The 21,722-nt window shown below is 40.9% G+C and overlaps 1 protein-coding gene across 8 annotated transcripts in view; it reads left to right on the forward strand.

Annotated features, from left to right (window-relative positions):
- The window catches only part of CADM2 (cell adhesion molecule 2), a 1,031,723-nt gene that overhangs the window by 761,920 nt on the left and 248,081 nt on the right, over positions 1 to 21,722 (forward strand). For 6 of the 8 annotated variants that reach the window (XM_037906100.2, XM_037906084.2, XM_043538395.1 and 3 more), the window contains one exon: positions 17,930 to 18,079. In XM_037906100.2, the coding sequence (XP_037762028.1) occupies positions 17,930 to 18,079 (150 nt within the window). Of the gene's footprint in view, positions 1 to 3,843; positions 4,054 to 14,973; positions 14,995 to 17,929; positions 18,080 to 21,722 lie in introns of those variants that run through there. The other 2 variants (XM_043538398.1, XM_043538394.1) reach the window with 2 other exon arrangements.

Here is a 21,722-nt window from a genome sequence, read left to right on the forward strand (position 1 = left end):
GTTACATGCAGATGTGCCTGTTACAGCTCAAATTGTTCACTCACATAACTAACCACCTTCTAAACTGCATGCATTGGTGGTATAGCCATGTTAGTTCCAGGACATGAGAGACTTAATGTGGATGAGTTAATATCTTTTATTGGGCCAACTTCTTTTGGTGAGAGACAAGCTTTTGAGTTTACATTGCTCAAAAGCTTGTCCATCTCACCAACAGAAGTTTGTCCAATAAAAGATATAATCTCACTCACGAAAGGGTGACCAGGTGGCCGGTTTTCGATCATAACATCCGATCAGAAAGGGACCCTGGAGACTCTGGTCAGCACCGCCCGCTGGCTCCAGCCAGCACTGCTAACTGGGCCATTAAAGGTCTGGTTGGTGGTGCTAAGGCAGGCTGGTCCCTACTGTTCTGGCATGCACTGCGCCCCAGAACCAGCCGGCAGGTCTGGTTCCTAGGCAGGGGCGGGACGTGGGATTCTGTGCGCTATCCCCGCCCCAAGCATCAGCTCCACACTCCCATTGGCCGGGAACCAGACAATGGAAGCAGGATGGGTGTGTGCGTAGAGAGCGAGAGCAGAGCGCAGAGCCTCCTGCCCCCATGCCTACTAGCGTTGGACCTGCTGGCCGCTTCTGGGGCTCACACAATGCAACAGTGTCAGGACAGACAGGCAGTCTGCTTTAGACCCTCTGTGCTGCTGATCAGGAGCCGCGTGAAGTAACCCCGAGCCCCAACCCCAAGACCGCCCCCCAAATCCAGAGCCCCACTTCTGCACTCCAAACCTCTTGCCCACAGCCTTCACACATCCCTGCACCCCACACCCCTGTCCCACCCCTGATCCCCAACCCCCTGCTTCAACCCGCAGCCCCCTCTCACATTATGAATCCCTCAGCCTCAGCCTGGAGCCTCCTTCTGCAAAGCCCCCATCCCTGGCCCCACGCCAGAGCCTGCATTCCCAGCCAGAGTCCTCACCCCCTCCTGCACTCCAAGCCCCTGCCTCAGCCCAGTGAAAGTGAGTGAGGGTGGGGGACAGCAAGCCACCAAGGGATGGGGAATGTAGTGGGAAGGGGTGGGGCCTCAGGGAATGGGGTGGGGCCTCAGGAAGGGGCAGGGCTAGAGTGTTTGGTTCTGTGCTATTAGAAAGTTGGCAACCCTAATCACCTTCTAAATTAACAACTCTCCATTAATAAATTCTGCTAGGAGCCCTATTTCCCTCTGCATTCTTTAACTACACTACACACTTCTTAAAAAAAATGAAATGTTTTCATCCTTGAGTACTTTTGTTAATTTTCTTAATCACAGGTGTGCATCACAGGACTTGTACCTGTCCTCCATCCTTGAACCACAAGTGGGACTAATTGTCCTCGATAACTGAGCAGTTTTTCCTAATTACGGAAGTGGAACAGAATATTATAGGGCTACATAACTTTTTGAAAATGTGGAGTTTGGTGTGTGAGGATGTGTGTTGCACTCATTCATTCTGACACACTGTAATCTGGACACTTGGCAGCTACTTTCCATCCCAGTCTTTACAGATACCTCTACAACTGCACTCCTCCTTGTTACTCATGATAAAATACTGTTGCAGTTTAGTCCTGAAAAATCCCTTTTTATATACAAAATCACAAAGACTAAAGAGACACTGATGTGATCTAAAATGGAATTTTCCAGCTACCCTTTAAATTGAGCCTTTATTTTGTCTAGTATTAAACATGTGCAAAGCAAACTATTTCTCACTAACATGCAGAACAAATTTAGCGCACACTTTCCCAGTAGCTGTGTTCAGATGCTGCAGTTGCCTTACGAAGAAACCCATTCAGCTCAACGTTTTATTAGGTACCAAATCACCTTTAAAATAATTCAGTAATTTATAAAGTAAAAGTCTTCAACTAAAAGATTTTTAGAGCAAAGAAAAGTGTTATTTTAGCATAGGCAACCATTTCTGACATGGATTCACTGAGCTAGAAAATTACTTTAATGCATATATCCGTATACTCACTGGTTTCTTTTATTTCAGTAGATTATTTATATATATATATTTTTCCATAGATGTGCTGTGTTTTATTTATTTCAAACTTCAGAAACTTTTTCACGCTAATGCAATATCATGGCTATTATAGCCTATTTGGGTTTTTTATTGGAATTTTAATAAACACAAGACACACTTTTAGAAATGGTTGAGTGTACACTTGCAGCTGTTAGGTAAAACTGTGTTCAGCAAATGTAAGGAATGCTTGGCACAAGAAGACATACCAAAATCACATGACTCTAAGGAAGAACCGGAGATTACACAGGACATAGAAACATGCACTGACATTCCCGTTGTACGGGACAGTGGTGGAACTACCATTTTACACTGGAACATGCAGTAGTTGTAATGAATGAATAAACAATTAAAAATGTATAGCTCTAGACTGAAACTTGCAAAGGCATCTAAGGAGTTTAGGCACACAACTCCTCTTCTATGAAAGTAAATATTTAAAATAAATGGGAGTTGTGGGTGGGATTCACAAAGGGGGCTTGGGCTGAGCATTGAATGCCTTACTTCTAGATGCCCTGCTGCCAAACGGAATTCTTAACTTCAGGTTAGGCCCCCAGTTTCCCTATGCGAACAATGGGGAGAGTTAGGCAGCTCCTTACTCAGCGTACTGACTTTTGTGAACCCCATTTTTAGGTGCCTAAGTTTGCCAGTAGTAAATGCTGAGCAGAGGCATGTGGCCTAAGGTCTGCTCTTCAAAGGGCGTTAGGTGTCCAACTCTGGACTGGAGGGAGGTGCCTCCTTCCACTCAGGATTCACACAGGAGCTGTGAACTCTCTCCTGGAGTTAGGTGCCTGGAGTCAGGTTTTTCAAAAAAAACTGAGACGGAGGAGATGCTTTTCCCCTTATATCCAACAGTACAGTCATTAGACCTTGGATGCGGAAGGCCTAGGTTCAAATCCCCAGATGAGTGTCCTAACCACTGGGCCATACGGGGTGTGTCTGTCTCAGTCGCTAGTGTCGATGATTCCACTTTATATAAAATACTTAAGTATTCATGGGGTCAGAGTGAAAGAGTGGTTCTGTTGTCCAGTGCTCAGGTCACTCACCTGGGATGTGGCAGAGCCAAGTTCAAGTCCCAGCTTCAGTGACTATTTTAAGTGGGAGATGGGAGACCTGGTCCACATCAGGCAGAGTGCAGATTTGAACCCAGTGCTCCCATATTCTGGGTGAGTTCTCTAAACATCATATAATGAGGGGCATCACAACCTTTGACTGTGCTTTGTGGCAAGATGGCCTCTGAGCACATCTACTTGATCAGGCCCAGCAGGAGAACATCTAGTTTGTGGATCCTGCTGTGGTTTAGGTTTGAGCTAGGCACTAAGCTGTTTGGTGGTGTCAGGACTGAGGTAGCTATGAATATACCTACTAGCAGAAATTTAGGAACATAAGGGACATCACTAAAGTGGCTGATAGGTACCTAAGTCCCCCTTGTGAATTCCACCATGTGCCTAAATCCCCTATTTTAAACATCTCCAGCATGTTATAGGCACTCTATTCAAAATGGCCTGCAGATTGCTGTACACACTTTTAAAGTTGTCTCTTGTCTTGAAATAGAAGTTTACATAATGCAAGAAAATATTGTTCTAGTTTACATCTATGTGGTCCACTGAAGCTTAATAGCACAGAAAAGGGTGCCCCATACATATCTTCAAAACAAGAAGATAATGTGGAAGGGAATACAGTAAGTATGGTAATTGTAAATAATAATCTGAGATGAACAAAGCAAATATGTTCTGTATACAGTACCATACTTATAGATGCCACAGCAGCTTTCTCTTGTCTTTGTTGCTGTATGGCATACATCCAGATATCTGCTGTGTTAACACTTGCTCCTGGGAGGAGATGAAGAAGAAGGGGTCCATACGGTTTCCATTGGCCTAGACAACAAACATCTGCTGGATTCATGAGCAGCTTGCTGACCTCAATCAGCAGGGAGATTTGCCGCTCAACAGCTCTGCCATATCAGTAGATATTTCATAGGCCATAGAGATTAAACAAGAGAAGCCAATAACATAATGTAAGTATTTTGTATCAAAATTGACCACATTCAAATATTTAATTATCTATAACAACGTTGCAGATTGTGTCATGGTTATTTTTAGTAAAAGTCACGGACGGAAAATTTCACAGGAGCTCTGACCTGCCCAAGACTTCTACTAAAAATAATGGGGAGGGAGAGGAATGATACCTGCATCTTCATTGGGGTGGGAAAGGGACTGATAGCCCCAGCCCCTCTGGCACAGTTGCGGGGGCACAGCTCAGACTCCAGACTCGACTGAAGCCACGGGGAGGGAAAGTGGGTCAGGGATGCATAACGCCTGCTCCGCTACTGACAGCTGAAGCTAGAGTCAGGGAGGGCTGGTAAAGTCACAGAACCCGTAACATCACTGACCTCCAAGACTAAATCGTATCCTTATCTAAAACTACATGTAAATGACACTAATTAGGGCCTAACCATAATTGATCAACAGAGAAAGCTCACATTGACTGTTCCCTAACAGTGTTCTGTGCATGAAAGAATGGCAGGATATAACCTTAACTGTCAGTTACAGGAGTAGGGACGGAGATGGCTGTTAATGCTAATGGAAGCAAGCCAGCTAGGTCCCCCAAATATTCATTTTTATGAAAATTATAAAATCTGCGCAGTTGGTTTACTCAGACTTGTAGAGCCACAAAGAGGCCTTCTCAGTCTCTTTTAGAAATGCATCATAATTTATTTTATTGTTCATTGGGACAGCATTTTCTCTGCATTTGAGAGCAATTGTCCAAGTGATGAGAATAAGGGACCCCATCCTGAACTGGTGCAAATTGTCTTAGTTCTGTAACTTTATTTTAATGGAGCTATGAAAACTTACAACTGTTGAGGCCCCATGGATTTAGTAGCATTTGGCCATAAGAGTCAGTTGAAACTATATCACCACAAGATTCCCAGAGTGAAATCCCTTAGTCTGCTTTACTTGTATAACATTTACAGAAAATATCAAGTTCTGACTTAAATTAATAGTTGCTTCCTTCAGCAACTTCTATTTGCTTAAACAGAGCAATGTTTCAGTCGATCTAGTTTGGCACTACAAAAGACTTTGAACATCAAAGAAAATAAACATTGACATGATGGGTGAAATCACCAGAAATGAAATATTTGTGAATGAACAAATGATCAAAAGTGGAAAACACATCTTATTAACCACTGTGGCTTTTGCTCTTTGAAAAACAGAAATGGTTTCTTCAGGGAATGTTCTGAGTTGACTCAGATAGCTACATGTTGATCAATGCCAAGTCATTGAGGTATTGCTTGTTTAGGTGAAAACCATTGGCAGGTATCGGGCTCCTCATCTACTAGGATTGTAAAAAGAAAAGGAGTACTTGTGGCACCTTAGAGACTAACCAATTTATTTGAGCATAAGCTTTTGTGAGCTACAGCTCACTTCATCGGATGCATACTGTGGAAAGTGTAGAAGATATTTTTATACACAAAGCATGAAAAAATACCTCCACCCACCCCACTCTCCTGCTGGTAATAGCTTATCTAAAGTGATCACTCTCCTTACAGTGTGTATGATGATCAAGTTGGGCCATTTCCAGCACAAATGCAGGGTTTAACCAGAACGTTGGGGGGGGGGGGGGGCGAGGGGGGCGGGTAAGATAAAACAAGGGGAAATAGGTTACCTTGCATAATGACTTAGCCACTCCCAGTCTCTATTCAAGCCTAAGTTAATTGTATCCAATTTGCAAATGAATTCCAATTCAGCAGTTTCTCGCTGGAGTCTGGATTTGAAGTTTTTTTGTTGTAATATCGCAACTTTCATGTCTGTAATCACGTGACTAGAGAGATTGAAGTGTTCTCCGACTGGTTTATGAATGTTATAATTCTTGACATCTGATTTGTGTCCATTTATTCTTTTACGTAGCGACTGTCCAGTTTGACCAATGTACATGGCAGAGGGGCATTGCTGGCACATGATGGCATATATCACATTGGTGGATGTGCAGGTGAACGAGCCTCTGATAGTGTGGCTGATGTTATTAGGCCCTGTGATGGTGTCCCCTGAATAGATACGTGGGCACAGTTGGCAACGGGCTTTGTTGCAAGGATAGGTTCCTGGGTTAGTGGTTCTGTTGTGTGGTATGTGGTTGCTGGTGAGTATTTGCTTCAGGTTGGGGGGCTGTCTGTAGGCAAGGACTGGCCTGTCTCCCAAGATTTGTGAGTGTTGGGTCATCCTTCAGGATAGGTTGTAGATTCTTAATAGTGCGTTGGAGGGGTTTTAGTTGGGGGCTGAAGGTGACAGCTAGTGGCGTTCTGTTATTTTCTTTGTTAGGCCTGTCCTGTAGTAGGTGACTTCTGGGTACTCTTCTGGTTCTGTCAATCTGTTTCTTCACTTCCGCAGGTGGGTACTGTAGTTGTAAGAATGCTTGATAGAGATCTTGTAGGTGTTTCTCTGTCTGAGGGGTTGGAGCAAATGCGGTTGTATCGCAGAGCTTGGCTGTAGACGATGGATCGTGTGGTGTGGTCGGTGAAAGCTGGAGGCATGTAGGTAGGAATAGCGGTCAGTAGGTTTCCAGTATAGGGTGGTGTTTATGTGACCATCGTTTATTAGCACTGTAGTGTCCAGGAAGTGGATCTCTTGTGTGGACTGGACCAGGCTGAGGTTGATGGTGGGATGGAAATTGTTGAAATCATGGTAGAATTCCTCAAGGGCTTCTTTTCCATGGGTCCAGATGATGATGTCATCAATATAGCGCAAGTAGAGTAGGGGCGTTAGGGGACAAGAGCTGAGGAAGCGTTGTTCTAAGTCAGCCATAAAAATGTTGGCATACTGTGGGGCCATGCGGGTTGTGATTTCTTTTGTTTTGTTTTTTCTCCTTTGACAATATGTTTTCAATGAAGAATATGTGTTATTACCAGAGTTTATTTGAAGGCTTTTTTAAAAAAAAAGTCTATTGAATCAAATATGTGGAATCTAATTACATAACTTAAGGATACAGATCTCACTACAAAATGTTTAGCTAAATTATGTCTGTCTTCCCTTAAGTTACAGAATATTTCACTGAGAAACATGTTTGATAATCATATGAGAATGACTTTTTGATACAGCTTCCAACATTTATGATTACAACTTAAGTTTTCCTCTTTCTACTCTCTCCTTCCTTGCACTGGCTACAAAAAATGAAAAATTAGTTAAGATGAGACATAGATGGTGATCAGATACACAGTGAGATGTTAATAGGGGGGATTCTTTCAGATTCTCATATAGAATTAGTATTAAAGAGATCATTCAGAAGCTTGTGAGAAAATGTTTGAGCCTAAAGAAGTTTACATATGATTTGATGACACTCAGTACATTCAGAAGATTGAAGGAATGGTGATGTCCAATTAGCAAGGAAAGAACAGTAGTGATTTTAATTGTCTCTTACAGAAAGATTCTTTCATGTCCAACTCTAGAACACAGAGAGCAGAATCAAGATCCGTATTTAAATATACTTTTCTCTTAGAATCATAGAATATCAGGGCTGGAAGGGACCTCAGCAGGTCATCTAGTCCAACCCCCTGCTCAAAGCAGGACCAATCCCCAATTAAATCATCCCAGCCAGGGCTTTGTCAAGCTGAGCCTTAAAAACCTCTAAGGAAGGAGATTCCACCACCTCCCTAGGTAACGCATTCCAGTGCTTCACCACCCTCCAAGTGAAAAAGTTTCTCCTAATATCCAACCTAAACCCCACTGCAACTTGAGACCATTACTCCTTGTTCTGTCATCTGGTACCACTGAGAACAGCCTAGATCCATCTTCTTTGGAAACCTCTTTCAGGTAGTTGAAAGCAATTATCAAATCCCCCCCTCATTCTTCTCTTCTGCAGACTAAATAATCCCAGTTCCCTCAGCCTCTTCTCATAAGTCATGTGCTCCAGCCCCCCTAATCATTTTTGTTGCCCTCCGCTGGACTCTTTCCAATTTTTCCACATCCTTCTTGTAGTGTGGGGCCCAGAACTGGACACAGTACTCCAGATGAGGCCTCACTAATGCTGAATAGAGGGGAATGATCATGTCCCTTGATCTGCTGACAATGTTCCTACTTATACAGCAAAAAATGCTGTTTGCCTTCTTGGCAACAAGGGCACACTGTTGACTCATATCCAGCTTCTCGTCCACTGTAACCCCTAGGTCCTTTTCTGCAGAACTGCTGCCTAGCCACTTGGTCCAAGTCTTTAGCAGTGCATGGGATTCTTCTGTCCTAAGTGCTGGACTCTGCACTTGTCCTTGTTGAACCTCATCACATTTCTTTTGGCCCAATCCTCTAATTTGTCCCTCTGTATCCTATTCCTATCCTCCAGCATATCTACCACTCCTCCCAGTTTAGTGTCCTCTGCAAACTTGCTGAGGGTGCAATCCATGCCATCCTCCAGATCATTAATGAAGATATTGAACAAAACCGGCCCGAGGACCAAACCTTGGGGCACTCTGCTTGATACCGGCTGCCAACTAGACATGGAGCCATTGATCACTACCCGTTGAGCCTGATCTAGACAGATTTCTATCCGCCTTATCGTCCATTCATCCAGCCCATACTTCTTTAACTTGCTAGTAAGAATACTGTGGCAGACTGTATCAAAAGCTTTGCTGAAGTCAAGGAATAACACGTCCACTGCTTTCCCCTCATCCACAGAGCCAGTTATCTCCTCATAGAAGGCAATTAGGTTAGTCAGGCATGACTTGACCTTGGTGAATCATGCTAACTGTTCCTGATCACTTTCCTCTCCTCTAAGTGCTTCAGAATTGATTCCTTGAGGATCTGCTCCATGATTTTTTCCAGGGACTGAGATGAGACTGACTGGCCTGTAGTTCCCAGGATCCTCCTTCTTCCCTTTTTTTAAAGATGGGCACTACATTAGCCTTTTTCCAGTCATCCAGTCATCCTTCCCCGATCGCCATGAGTTTTCAGAGATAATGGCCAATGGCTCTGCAATCACATCCGCCAACTCCTTGAGCACCCTCGGATGCAGTGCATCTGGCCCCATGGACTTGTGCTCTTTCAGCTTTTCTAAAAAGTCCTGAACCACTTCTTTCTCCACAGAGGGCTGGTCACCTCCTCCCCATGCTGTGCTGCCCATTGCAGCAGTCTGGGAGCTGATCTTGTTCGTGAAGACAGAGGCAAAAAAAGCATTGAGTACATTAGCTTTTTCCACATCCTCTGTCACTAGATTGCCTTCCCCATTCAGTAAGGAGCCCACACTTTCCCTGACCACCTTCTTGTTGCTAACATACCTGTAGAAACCCTTCTTGTTACCCCTAACATCCCTTGCTAGCTGCAAGTCCAAGTGTGATTTGGCCTTCCTGATTTCACTCCTGCATGCCTGAGCAATATTTTTATACTTCTCCCTGGTCATTTGTCCAAGCTTCCACTTCTTGTAAGCTTCTTTTTTGTGTTTAAGATAAGCATTGTTAAGCCAAGCTGGTTGCCTGCCATATTTACTATTCTTTCTACACATCGGGATGGTTTGTTCCTGCAACCTCAATTAGGATTCTTTAAAATGCATCTGGCTTAGATAAGGAGAGTCTGAATTGGGAGGAAGGGAAATTTGGCTTTCATTGAACTATCACAAGATTCTCTCCAAGCATTTTGAAATATAGACCATATGAGTTTACTTGAATATTTTTAATACCCACAAAACCACTTGAATACACTTTATAGTCTGGGATGGGATGCTGTAATGTGTGGTTAGCACACAGTTTCTTTTCTTCCCCTGTTTATTGTCTAGTACTAAGAATAATAAATTCCTGCAGTATGTATAAAGGAAGATTTTAAAGAATAGATGAGCTTCTGCACTGGTATACATAACTAAAGCTTAGTAGTTCAATGAATAACATCAATTTGTAAAAAGTCAGTTTTGTTAGGCTTAAAGAGCAAACTTGGTGATCTGATTCAGTAAGTCTGCAAAAATAATTCATTTGAGGGCAGTGATACATATACTGGTATCTGTCAAACCTTCCAGAACACAATTTGCATGCCTCTAGTTTATCTTTTGAACCTGGGGCTGAATAAAGCATTTACTGAAACCGATATGCATTCCACAGAGTAGCAATTTGACCCAACTGCCTTTTCTTCCATAAAGGTGGGTTGGGGTTGGGGTGGGGGTAAATCTCATTATACTAGACTAAACCCTGCATCTTTACTCTGTCTCCTGAGGTATTGGACCAACTGTCTATCTTTTTTTTTGTTTGTTTGTTTTGTTCTCTTTTCTAAAAAAAAAAAAACTTTCTACAGGTTGACAGCTCAATTTAGGACATAGTTAAGTGATTGAGTCTTCTTGTGAATCTGTCTTTCAGTGTGGGAATGTGGTTATCATAAATCTAAAGGGAAGGGTAAACACCTTTTAAAATCCCTCCTGGGCAGAGGAAAAACCCTTTCACCTGTAAAGGGCTAAGAAGCTAGGATAACCTCGCTGGCACCTGACCACAATGACCAATGAGGAGACAAGATACTTTCAAAGCTGGAGGGGGGAGAAACAAAGGGTCTGGGTGATGTTTTTTTTTGCTGGGGACAGAACAGGAATGGAGTCTTAGAACTTAGTAAGTAATCTAGCTAGATATGTGTTAGATTATTATTTCTTTAAATGGCTGAGAAAATAAGCTGTGCTGAATGGAATGGATATTCCTGTTTTTGTGTCTATTTGTAACTTAAGGTTTTGCCTAGAGGGATTCTCTGTTTTGAATGTAATTACCCTGTAAGGTATTTACCATCCTGATTTTACAGAGGTGATTCTTTTTACTTTTTCTTCTATTAAAATTCTTCTTTTAAGAAACTGAATGCTTTTTTCATTGTTTTTAAGATCCAAGGGTTTGGGTCTGTGGTCACCTGTGCAAATTGGTGAGGATTTTTATCAAATCTTCCCCAGAAAAAGGGGGGTAAGATTTGGGAGGATTTGGGGGGGAAAGACTTTTCCAAATGAACTCTTTCCCAGTAACCGGTGTTAGACATTTGGTAGTGGCAACGAAAATCCAAGGGCAAAGGGTAAAATAGTTTTGTACCTTGGGGAAGTTTTAACCTAAGCTGGTAAAAGTAAGCTTAGGAGGTTTTCATGCAGGTCCCCACATCTGCACCCTAGCATTCAGAGTGGGGAAGGAACCTTGACAGTGGTCATAGGTTCCTGTTCACTCAGCTAGCTGCCTTTCAAGTGTTCTTCATGTTGGAAGGGAAAATAGTCACCTCTAGGTATTGATTATTGACCCTTCATATGGCGTTACAGAAAGATAGTGTTTTTTTATGAACACAAAATTAACTTTCTGGGCATTACAGAAGTTCCAGTTCAGTACTATCTCCCTTCTTTCTGGCAGTTCCCTCAAAGGAAGACATCTTTCACCCTTAAACTCTTTCACTTGTACCAGAATATGACTGCTTATTTTTTTTCTTTGTAGGGTGACCAGATAGGGACAGTCCTGATTTTGGGGGCTTTTTCATATATAGTGACCTCTTAACCCCACTCCAGTCCTGATTTTTTTTTTTTTTTTTTTTTTTTTTTTTTTTACACTTGCTATCTGGTTACCCTAACCTCAGGATACAGCTTCCTCCTCCAGCTCCTTTCACCTGGGCTCTCTCGAGGGAACTGGAAAGGAGACCTTAATTGGTTCCACCTGTCTCCATTAGCCTAACAGCCTTAACTGACCCTTTGCCAGTTAATTGGGGTCAGGTGCCGGCATTAGCTTAATGACCTTAACTGGTTAATTCCCTGGATAGTCAAACAGACTACTCCAGTCCAATCAAGACACCTGATGCCAATTAACAGCCTTAACTGTTAATTAAGCTAATGCCGGCATCCTGAGGCTAATATACCTGCCTTCCACCACTCTCTTATATCCTTCTGGTCTGACTCAGTCACTATATAGAAAAAAAAATATTTCCTTGGGTATATTGTCAGTCCTCTTTTCACTTTTTTCATTTATCTTTATAGCCTAGTTTAAATAAAATTATGTACACTTTTTAAAATGTTCTACCTGTAAGCTCTCTTCTCTGAGAATGTAGAGTTAAATTGGCTTCTAACTCAATTATGTCTTGAGTTGGTGGTCTTATTGTTTCCTGTTGCAAAATTATGCAGCTAGAAATATTTAGGGTGACCAGACAGCAAATGTGAAAAGTCAGGACGGGAGTGGAAGGGTAACAGGAGCCTATATAAGAAAAAGCCCCAAATATTGGGACTGTCCCTATAAAATTGGGATATCTGGTCACCCTAGAAATATAGGCTCAAGGGGAAGTTACAAAGACACTTTCCATTTCTATTTTGTAAATAAATTCCTCACTCTGAAATTAGTTACTATAAATGTATACTGTTGTCTGTTGGACTACATTAGCAATTAGGCCTTCCAGGAAAAAAAATCCTAGAATGTTACCCCAAGAATTGAGCAATTTTTTATTTCCAGTATCCCTTTTAGGTTCTTTAGTTTCAGTAGTGAATCCTGCAATATTCTTGTTAACTCCTAATTTTCTTTGCAAGTGGCTCTATTAATGGAAAAAATAGTAGTGAGAGAGCAAACACTTTTGACCTGTTCCCTTTTTCTTTAGTTTGGGATACCAAGGTGTTCATGCTGTAGATTAAATATGAGGTATTTGTATTCCAAATTTGAGACTAAATTGATATAATTCAAAACAGCCAATTAGGAATGGCCACTCAACCCAGTCAAGGGACTTTTCTGCTTCTAGAGTTAAAGCAAATTCCAATTTCTTTGACCAAACTGAATGGATGCAATTTAATGTGCATGCTAGATTGTCTCTGGGTTGCCTTCCAGAGCCAAAAAGTGTTGGGTCTTTCATGTATCAGTTATTGAGTTGTCTATAGTCTTGTTGTCAGTATAGTATCATAAATTTGTAATATCTCTGTTTAGAAGAGAAATCAGATACTAGAACCAATACTCATTTCTGCATCTCTCCTCTTCATGTGTCAGTATGCTGATTAGCATGCTGCATGGCTTCCAGGATTCTACCTTTCTCTTGTAGTTTTGGTATAAATCCTACACAACAAAAGCATTAATTCCTGCTAGAAAACTGAAAAATTAAAAAATTAATCCAATCCTGGACTTTTGCCCATGTTTAGGCTACTTTATAGTCATCTACATTTCAGATCAGGATATAATTTCTGCTAACCTAATTGCAACGTCTTGTGATGTTTTCTCAAAATAAAACTCTATCTCTGGAGAGATTTACATGTTGAGAGATTATATATACATAAAGTAATCCTGAAAAACTGATTAAATATGTTTTGGATTGTTCATCATACCCCCATTGTTTTTAATTTCTTTTGAGCTGTCTTTCTAAGAAAATAAGCCAAAACTAATTTACACTCATGCTCATTGTCAAATAAGTACCGCATCATTTGAAATGGGAGGTTGTCTCCCTCTCCTCACTATTAAAATGACTCTGCTTTGCATTTGCCTTTAAGAGGACTCATGCTTTTGAAGGTCTTATCCAAAATCTACTGAAATCAATATGAAGACTTTAATGGATTTGAATCAAGGCTTTACTTTGTATCTGTCTCACCAAGTCTTGCATTTTCTCACACCTGTGCACACTGGTTTTGGCTGAAACTGGAAGTACTGAAATAATGTGAGGAGATTCAAGGTAGGAAGGGTGGTAAAATGAAAAAGATTGTTTTGTGGTTCAAGCACAGGACTGAGTAGAAGAAATCCGTTCTAAGTTCAGCTCTGCTACAGGCTTCCTGTGTGACCTTTAGTGAGTCATATAACTTCTCTTTTTATCTTAATTTCCACATAAGAAAAATGGTAATAAAATGTACATACCTCACAGGGATGTGGGGAAGCATAGACACACTGGAATATGTAAAGCCAGCAAATTGCTAACACACTGCACTCACCTGATGTCCCCCACAGTTAGCATCTTGACCCCAAGATTCCCTCTTTCCCACATCTACTGCAGAGATTTCCATGATTCATCAACAAACTGTCATATGAAAAGCATAGACAGACAGACAAATATGCTGATGGTGTAAAATCATGTGAATATATCACCAAGAGCACAAAGGTTTCTTACAGGAATGCACCACTGCAGTGACAAAAGCAAAGAGAACCTTATTCTCCTGTGCCTTTGCAACCCCCAAATCAGGGCCAGCAGAGACCCACTCACGTTCACGGCATCGTGAACCAGCTGATCAGCCCAGACTGTGTACCACAAGTCTCCAACTCCTGCACTGACCTCTGTGAAGAGCTCGAGGCAGAACTCTGAACTGGACTGTATGGTATTAACCACTTCACCAGTCCTGAAGAAATTTGTCCACATGACATACCAACATACCATGATTCTAGAAGCTCTTAGAAACACTTGAGACATCACCTCTGAAAAAGATCTATGCCTCTGCTGCCTGGTAAAGGCCTACGGAGAATGACAGTGATCACTGCTAATGGAAATTAACAGCTCCTTCTTCTTTAAAGAAACAAACCTTTGAACTCCACTGAAAAACACAATAGCCCCCATCCCCACATGCACCACCCACAGCATCACAACCCATGACACAGGAAATTTCTCTAACTATTGCCCCATCTCTACACCTAGGTAAAATCACTGAGATTGTCATGACAACCAAGCTCCAAAAACGTGTAACAGATGGGCTTAAGACTAGGGTGTGCAGCACAAGGACAGCCTTAGTAGCACTAAAGGAGATAGGATAAGTATCTGTGGAGGAGTCATGTTTGGATGAGAGAGAAATTATTACAACCACATAGATTAGCAAATCTTTCTGAACATGGAGGTAAGAATAGAAGTGATACACAGAAGGTAAACTGAAGTACTCATCTTCTCAGTGTTTTTCAACATGTGCATTTGTGTTCCATCTTACCAACAGGAAGTACTGAAATCTGAGGAGAGAAATTGGGAACATTTATACACTGTCAAATCAAAATAATGTTCTTCATGTACACAGTACAGAACATCTGGTGATCCCAAAGCGTTTTGTAAGATGAGTAAGCATCAACATTTCTTTTGTGTAGATCGTGTGACAAGGTTCAGAGAGGTAAAATTACTTGCCTGAAGTCAGGTAGTAAGTCAAAGGGTTAGTCTGGAATATATATCTGGTCTCCAAAGTCTCAGGCCTGGGGTAATTCCACAGGACTACAGTGTGTGTTTGTTTGTTGCCCCGAAGAGAGAGGGCTTCCACAGTACTATTGTAATTTGCTGCTAGCTTCTCTGGCTTAACAGCTCCAAAAACTTTCATCTAGAAGGAGACTTCTTTAGGATTTAGTACTTGTTTAGGTAATCGGCAGCTTAATCCTGCAAGACGCTTAGCACCATGGCCCCAGTCCATGCTTAATTTTAAGTACTGTTGACTTTAATGGAATTCTTCACATGCATAAAATTAATCACATTTAAGTGCTTTGCTGTTTCAGGGCCAGCATGCTCAACATCTTGCAGGAACGATACCTCCATGAACACAGTATATGAAACCTTCTTATGGTAGTTAGGGTCTTGAGCAGTTTTTGCAGAACAGTTGCTTGTAGAGCACTTGTTTAAACTATTTTTCCTGTTCTTTCTCCAGTGTGCCTCGTGAATTTCACTGCAGTCCTCTCTGGAACCAGCTACTTGTGTTAATAGTATTAAAGTAGTTCAAACTTACATATTCTGTATACAAAATGTGTTTTTAGCCTGTACAACTACTGAGCCAGAATTTGTGCATTAGAAGGTTATTTGTTTGGAAAGCCTATTGTAATTTAGTGGAAGTAATAGCATGCTGTGTGTGCCTTTCTGGATTTTTAAAACTTGAATTCAAGCAAGAAGAATTGCTGTGAGGTTCCTGGAAACATTGGGATTGGGAAGGGGAGAAGTGATGGAAAAATATGACAAGTCTTCTAATTTTTTCTTCATTGTGATTTTTCATTCACTGGGTATTTTTAATGTGTGTATTTCAAGAAATGTCAAATACAGTGGGTGTCATGAAAATGTTGGTGTTTGTTTGCAGTGGTTAAACTAGTTGTAATATTTTCAATATTCCCTATATTCTACTTACCATAAATATTCCATTCCATTCCATTAAATATACAGGTTTTTTTGGTCAGGTTACTCTCTGTATAATTTAATGTATAAAAGAGATGGCTGACACAGAATGTACAGTTTTTGCTCCAATAATGTTTTCTCAAATTTGATATTTTGATGACAACTCTTTTATCCTAAGTTTCCTCCAGCTACTATAGTCTCATGCCAAGGAAACATTTTTGATTTAATTGAGGAATTAAAACTGAGTTCATTTGATTTTATTTATTGAGATGACTTTTCTTGCAACTGCTGCTAATTTATTTTGTTCAAAATACAAAAATTTAGGCCATAAAGTATTTTAATGTAAATTGAGTGCTTGTGAAGGATGCTGCTTCTACAGAAAAGAACAGCCTAAGCAACAGCAGAAAGCTTACTCAGTGATCTCCAGTTTATTCCAACCCAGAACTGAACAGTCCACTTTTAGTTGTGAGAGGCTAGTTAGTCTTCAAGGTTTTTGGCACTTTTTGCGAGACTGCCAACAAGGCTGCCAGCTGCGGTAAAGTTTTTTTTGTGGGTGTCTGCCTCGTAGGAACTGGAGTAACACCACCAAACTCATTTTGCATAAGCTACTGCACAGCCATCAAAACTTGCCCTGGATTCTGTCTTGTCACTATAACCAAGTCAACAATAGTGTGTGTTTATAATTTATTCAGTTTCTTTGCATAGTTGCATAATTGCACTTGTTTTTAATCATTTTTGCCTTCTGTATAGGCTAAACCCCAATCCCGCATTTATTTAGGCAGAGTTATATGATCAGTGCCACTAAAATATAATACTTAAAGTTTTATGCCGGATCTGTGGGCATTTGTTATAACTACCGGTATATTGTAAGTTAATATTGTTTGATATAATAATATGACATAAGCGTGAACTTGTCTATTTGTTACATTTAGGACTGTAAGGATGTTTTCCACTTCAGGCTTTTCATACTCTTCAGTGCCAATCTGCGTGTTGTACTTCTCCATTATAAGACACTTTTATGCCAGTGGTTCTAGCAAAACAAGTAGTATATTTTACTTGTAAGCCTTCCCCACATGCACATTAAAAACTTTAACTCCTGCTTTTGTTAGTTCCTCTTTGTGTCTTCTTGACAGTGAGTCCGTTGCATAACAAAGTGTGTGCTGATTTCACAAAATTGCTCTTTATGTTAAATATGTACCTGGAAATGTGTATAAGAAGTATTTTGGACAGCTTCACATTTTTCTTTTTTTCAGCAAATTCTTAATGTGCTCTATAACATTTCTGGGATAAACTCATAATAGTTAGAGATGTGAAAGGACTATTACATCAAGTCTATCCCCAAACAAGTTCAGGTGATACTTCCTCACACCACACTTGTTCTTAGGCAAAATACCAAAACTGGCAAACAAAACCATCAAGAAAATTATCAAAAAAATGTGTGAGATACCCTATCTTTCTGGCTTAAAAAAAAAAATTCATGTTGATTTTGAGAGTTTCATAGTTTGTTTTTTTTGTTTTTAATATTTTCTGCTTTTAGCAGATGTTATAAATAGTCTAGATTTTTAGGTACATTTAACCATGTTCTTCAAAATAAGAACCATATATAATGAAGCATCTGTGGACATGGTTTTTGGTTTGTGTGCCTGAATAGGGAGGGATAAGGATTGTAGGCTACTGCCTAGAAGATAATGAATATTAAATAATCTGCATCTCCTAAATTTAACCTGGCTAACTCTCTGATACAAAACATATTTCTGATATATCTTTTTTTTTTCTCCCCTCCTCCCTTTGGTAAGACTATTACATCAAATTCAGACTGCAGGCTGTGAGAAGTTAATGTAATAAATTCTGTTCTATAACTTTCATGTAATCAGGATTTTTTTGTTTGTTTTCTTTAATCCCCTTCAGGCAGCCAAGGGCAGTTTCCACTCACACAGAATGTTACAGTTGTTGAAGGGGGAACAGCAAATTTGACCTGCAGGGTTGATCAAAATGATAACACCTCCCTCCAGTGGTCAAATCCAGCTCAACAAACTCTGTACTTCGATGACAAGAAAGGTGAATATATTTTCTTTAATAATTTTGAAATATTTTATGATAACAAATCTTAAATGAGACAGATCATTCATTTATTCCCAAACTGTTTTAATATAGAACTGTATTTATGTTAAATATTAAATATTAAATATCCGTTTGCTAGGCATAAACTCTAAAGAGTACTTAACTTATAATTTTTGATTAAATATACAGAGTTTGTTTCTAACTCTTTGAAGTTATTTTTGTACTGTATATCTTGATTTCTTATATGATTTTCATTGCCTACATTAAATGGTGGGAGGAAAAACAACATTTTTCATGATTTTTGCAAATTGAACTGGAAATCTTTGTTCAGATATATTTTGAAGGCGGGTTAAGGAGGGCTGTTTGGGGGGGGGGGCGGGATGTAGTAGCTTGTAAGCGCCATATCTTGTCTATGGTAGCTGGTGGAAGGATAGATAGTATTTGGCTCAAGTTTACTGGATTTTGTTTTAGTTTTTAAACAATTAGTGTGCAGTTACCATCACATGGTTATTCAGCCAAACAACTAATCAATTAGTTCACTTATATTTGCTGTCTGAGCTTTACTAATTACACGATTCATAAGTTGTGATGATGGTCTACCCAGATGAAAAAAATAGGAACAATTTCTATTCTTTTTCATAAGACAAATATTGCTTGTTTAATAGGGTTTGCTCCCAAGATTTGTGCATCCATCTGACCTGAATAAGCCCAGAAATGTATCTTTTGAGGTAAAATGTTAACAAGGGAATGCCTTTTAGATTTCATACATAAAAACATGTGAGCATTAACAGAGCTACACTTCATAAAATCTCTATTTGGCTTCAGAACTGCAATAACCTTGATTTTGGCTCCAGTAGTAGTGAAGCTTGATGGAGTTTATATTTAATCCTTTAGTGAGGACTCAGTTCTGCAAGATGCTGGGCACTCTGGCCCATATCCAGCAAATGGGAGTACTCAGGAGCTTAAAGTTAAGCACTGATTAAGTGTTTTGCTGTATGATGTTAAAGGTGCTTAGCATCTTGCGGGATCAAGCTTGAAGAGCAGGTTTTGTGTGGAACTGTGTGCTTGATTAAAAGCAGATTTGAAAAGCAGTTGTATTATATCTACAGAATCTGCAATCAAAATGTTTTCAAACTGAATAAGTTCCATTGCTACTAATATAATAGGCAAAACAGAATCTAATTAAGATACTGAAATGGTTCCTTTTTCCTTTGTGTAACTATTTTCCTAATGTGTTATCAAGGGATTTGCAATTTCCTTGAAGTCTCAGGTATGTTATGAACGTTGGATTAAAGATACATAATGAAGGTATGCCATGTATTAATATTCCTAAAACCGAATCCTGCAACCCTTACTCATGTGAGTAATCCCACTGATTTTGTATAAATAAGGAATACCCACATAAGCAAAAGTAATGGGTCTGAGCTCTTTTGTAGGCGAAACCCAATATCTAGAACTTCTATACATATGAATGATGTTTTAAAAGATGCTAAAAAGATTCTAGGAATAAAAAAACCCCAGGTTAATTTCATGTATGAATCTGTTCTGGTATGAATTAAATTTGCTGCATGAACTAGATTTATCACTATTCACTGACAATAGTAATATGTCTCTTATAATAAAGTGCAGCAATAACATTTATGAATGGCTTGTTGCATAGTAAGTATTTATGAACAATATATATTCTCTACAGAAGACCTAGGAGGCTAAAGAAAACTTTAAAAACTGCAGTTTTCATTGAACTTTCAGCTCTGTCCTTAGACTTTGAGGAATATGTGCAGATTTATTTGCAGAGGAATTACTATGCGTCTGTTACACAGGAAAACTGCTAAAATGATCCAGAAGTATGCCTGGTCCTTAAATCATGCATATTCAGTAATTTTAAATTTTATAAGTTCATGTGACAATCCCATCTTTGACTATACTGCTGGGGGAAGTGAGCAGCAGGATGAAATGCCATGCAGAAGTCATTGCCACTCTCTCTCCCCACTTCATCCAACTCAAATAATGGTTTCACAGCTTTAATCAGCAGCTCTATGTGTGCTTCCACTTATGCCTAAAGGAAAGATACTTCCTTTACAAGATTTTTCCCTTTGGGTCTTGTATTGCTAGGATGGAACTCTAGCTCTGAAAGTTTAGACAGCTTTAAGTCCCTCAGAAACAGCATTAAGTCCATCCTGAGACCAGTATTGAAGCAGAAGTCTGAGTCAGGGCCCTCTCTTCTTACAGGCACATCATTTGTGCCCATTTGGCAAAGAGAGCTTACTCTTAGGTGCAGTAGATCTGCTTCAACCATTGATTCCAGTGCCCAGACATTCAGAGTTCTCCACTGGTTTTGGCCCTAGCTGCATGACACATCTCTCTGCCTCAGGGGTGAAAGTAAGTCTAGGGACTTACCGGTACGGGGCTGGGCTGGGGCTGGTACGGGAATGGGCGGGGCTGGGGGGGTCACAGCCAGCCCTGGCCCACCCTGTACCAACAAGTGCTTCCTTCCCCTTCCCCAGGGTAACAGCGGCAGCCGGGGGCTCTGGCAACAGTTTAAAGGGCCCTGGGTCGTAGCGGCGGCCGGAGCCCTGGGCCCTTTAAATCGTCCCCGGGGCTTCGGCAGCAGGGCTCCGGGGACGGGGCTCCGGCTGCCACTACTGTCCCGGGCCCTTTAAATCGTCCCCGGGGAAGCGGTGGCGGGGCTCCTGGGATGATTTAAAGGGCCCAGGGCTCGGCCGCTGCTACAGCCCCAAACCCTTTAAATCTCTACCCCAGCCCCACCATTGCTACCCCAGGGCTCCGGCAGTAGGGCTCTGGCAGCAATTTAAAGGGCCAGGGGCTCCAGCCACTGCTGGGAGCTGCAGGCCCTTTAAATTGCACCTGGGGAAGCCGATCCACCCCGGTACGGCGCACCGGCTCTTGCCGGTACGCCAAACCGGGGCATACTGGCTTACTTTCACCTCTGCTCTCCCTTCATAGCCATGTAAACCTCCTGGTACAGGTGTGTTTATCAGACCCATAAAATCAGTGAAAAAGAATAGGTGGAGACAGACAACTCTTATAGGAGTTGGATCTGAAAGCTCAGTCCCACAAGAGATCAGAATGACCACAGACCCTTCCACATTCAGAATTAAATTAAAATAATACATGCCCTTCACTTAACCTTCCACCAGTAATTATGCACCACCATGCCACACCCACCCACAAACTAATCAAGCTATTTCTTCTGTTGGTTGGAAGGAAGAGTGCCACTGTTGTTCCTATTTTTAAATTCTTAGAAGATGCTCCGGTACTATCATGGATGGGGGCCAGATGAATATCAAATACGTGGCTGGTGTGTACAGCAGCAAGAGAGTAAGCTGACATAGACGGTATGCAATAGCACATGTTCCAGAAGTAGAAAAGTTACCCATGGATGAGGAGGTCTGAAATGCCCTCTCCACGATGCTGTTCTTCATGGAGGCCCTAATGTTTGCAAAAAATAGAACTACAGGATGGTGGTACAGAAGGACTTAGAGCCAGACTGTCTCATCCAAAGACAATTTCTGATGATAAAAAAGGACACGTTTAATGTAAATATAGTCTATTTTTGTGAACTAAATCAGTGAGGTATTTGAGAAGAAGCATTACCTACTTGGTTAGGACAATGGGACTG

Source organism: Chelonia mydas, chromosome 1, assembly GCF_015237465.2.
Source record: "Chelonia mydas isolate rCheMyd1 chromosome 1, rCheMyd1.pri.v2, whole genome shotgun sequence".
In the NCBI taxonomy this organism is placed as follows: Eukaryota; Metazoa; Chordata; order Testudines; family Cheloniidae; genus Chelonia; species Chelonia mydas.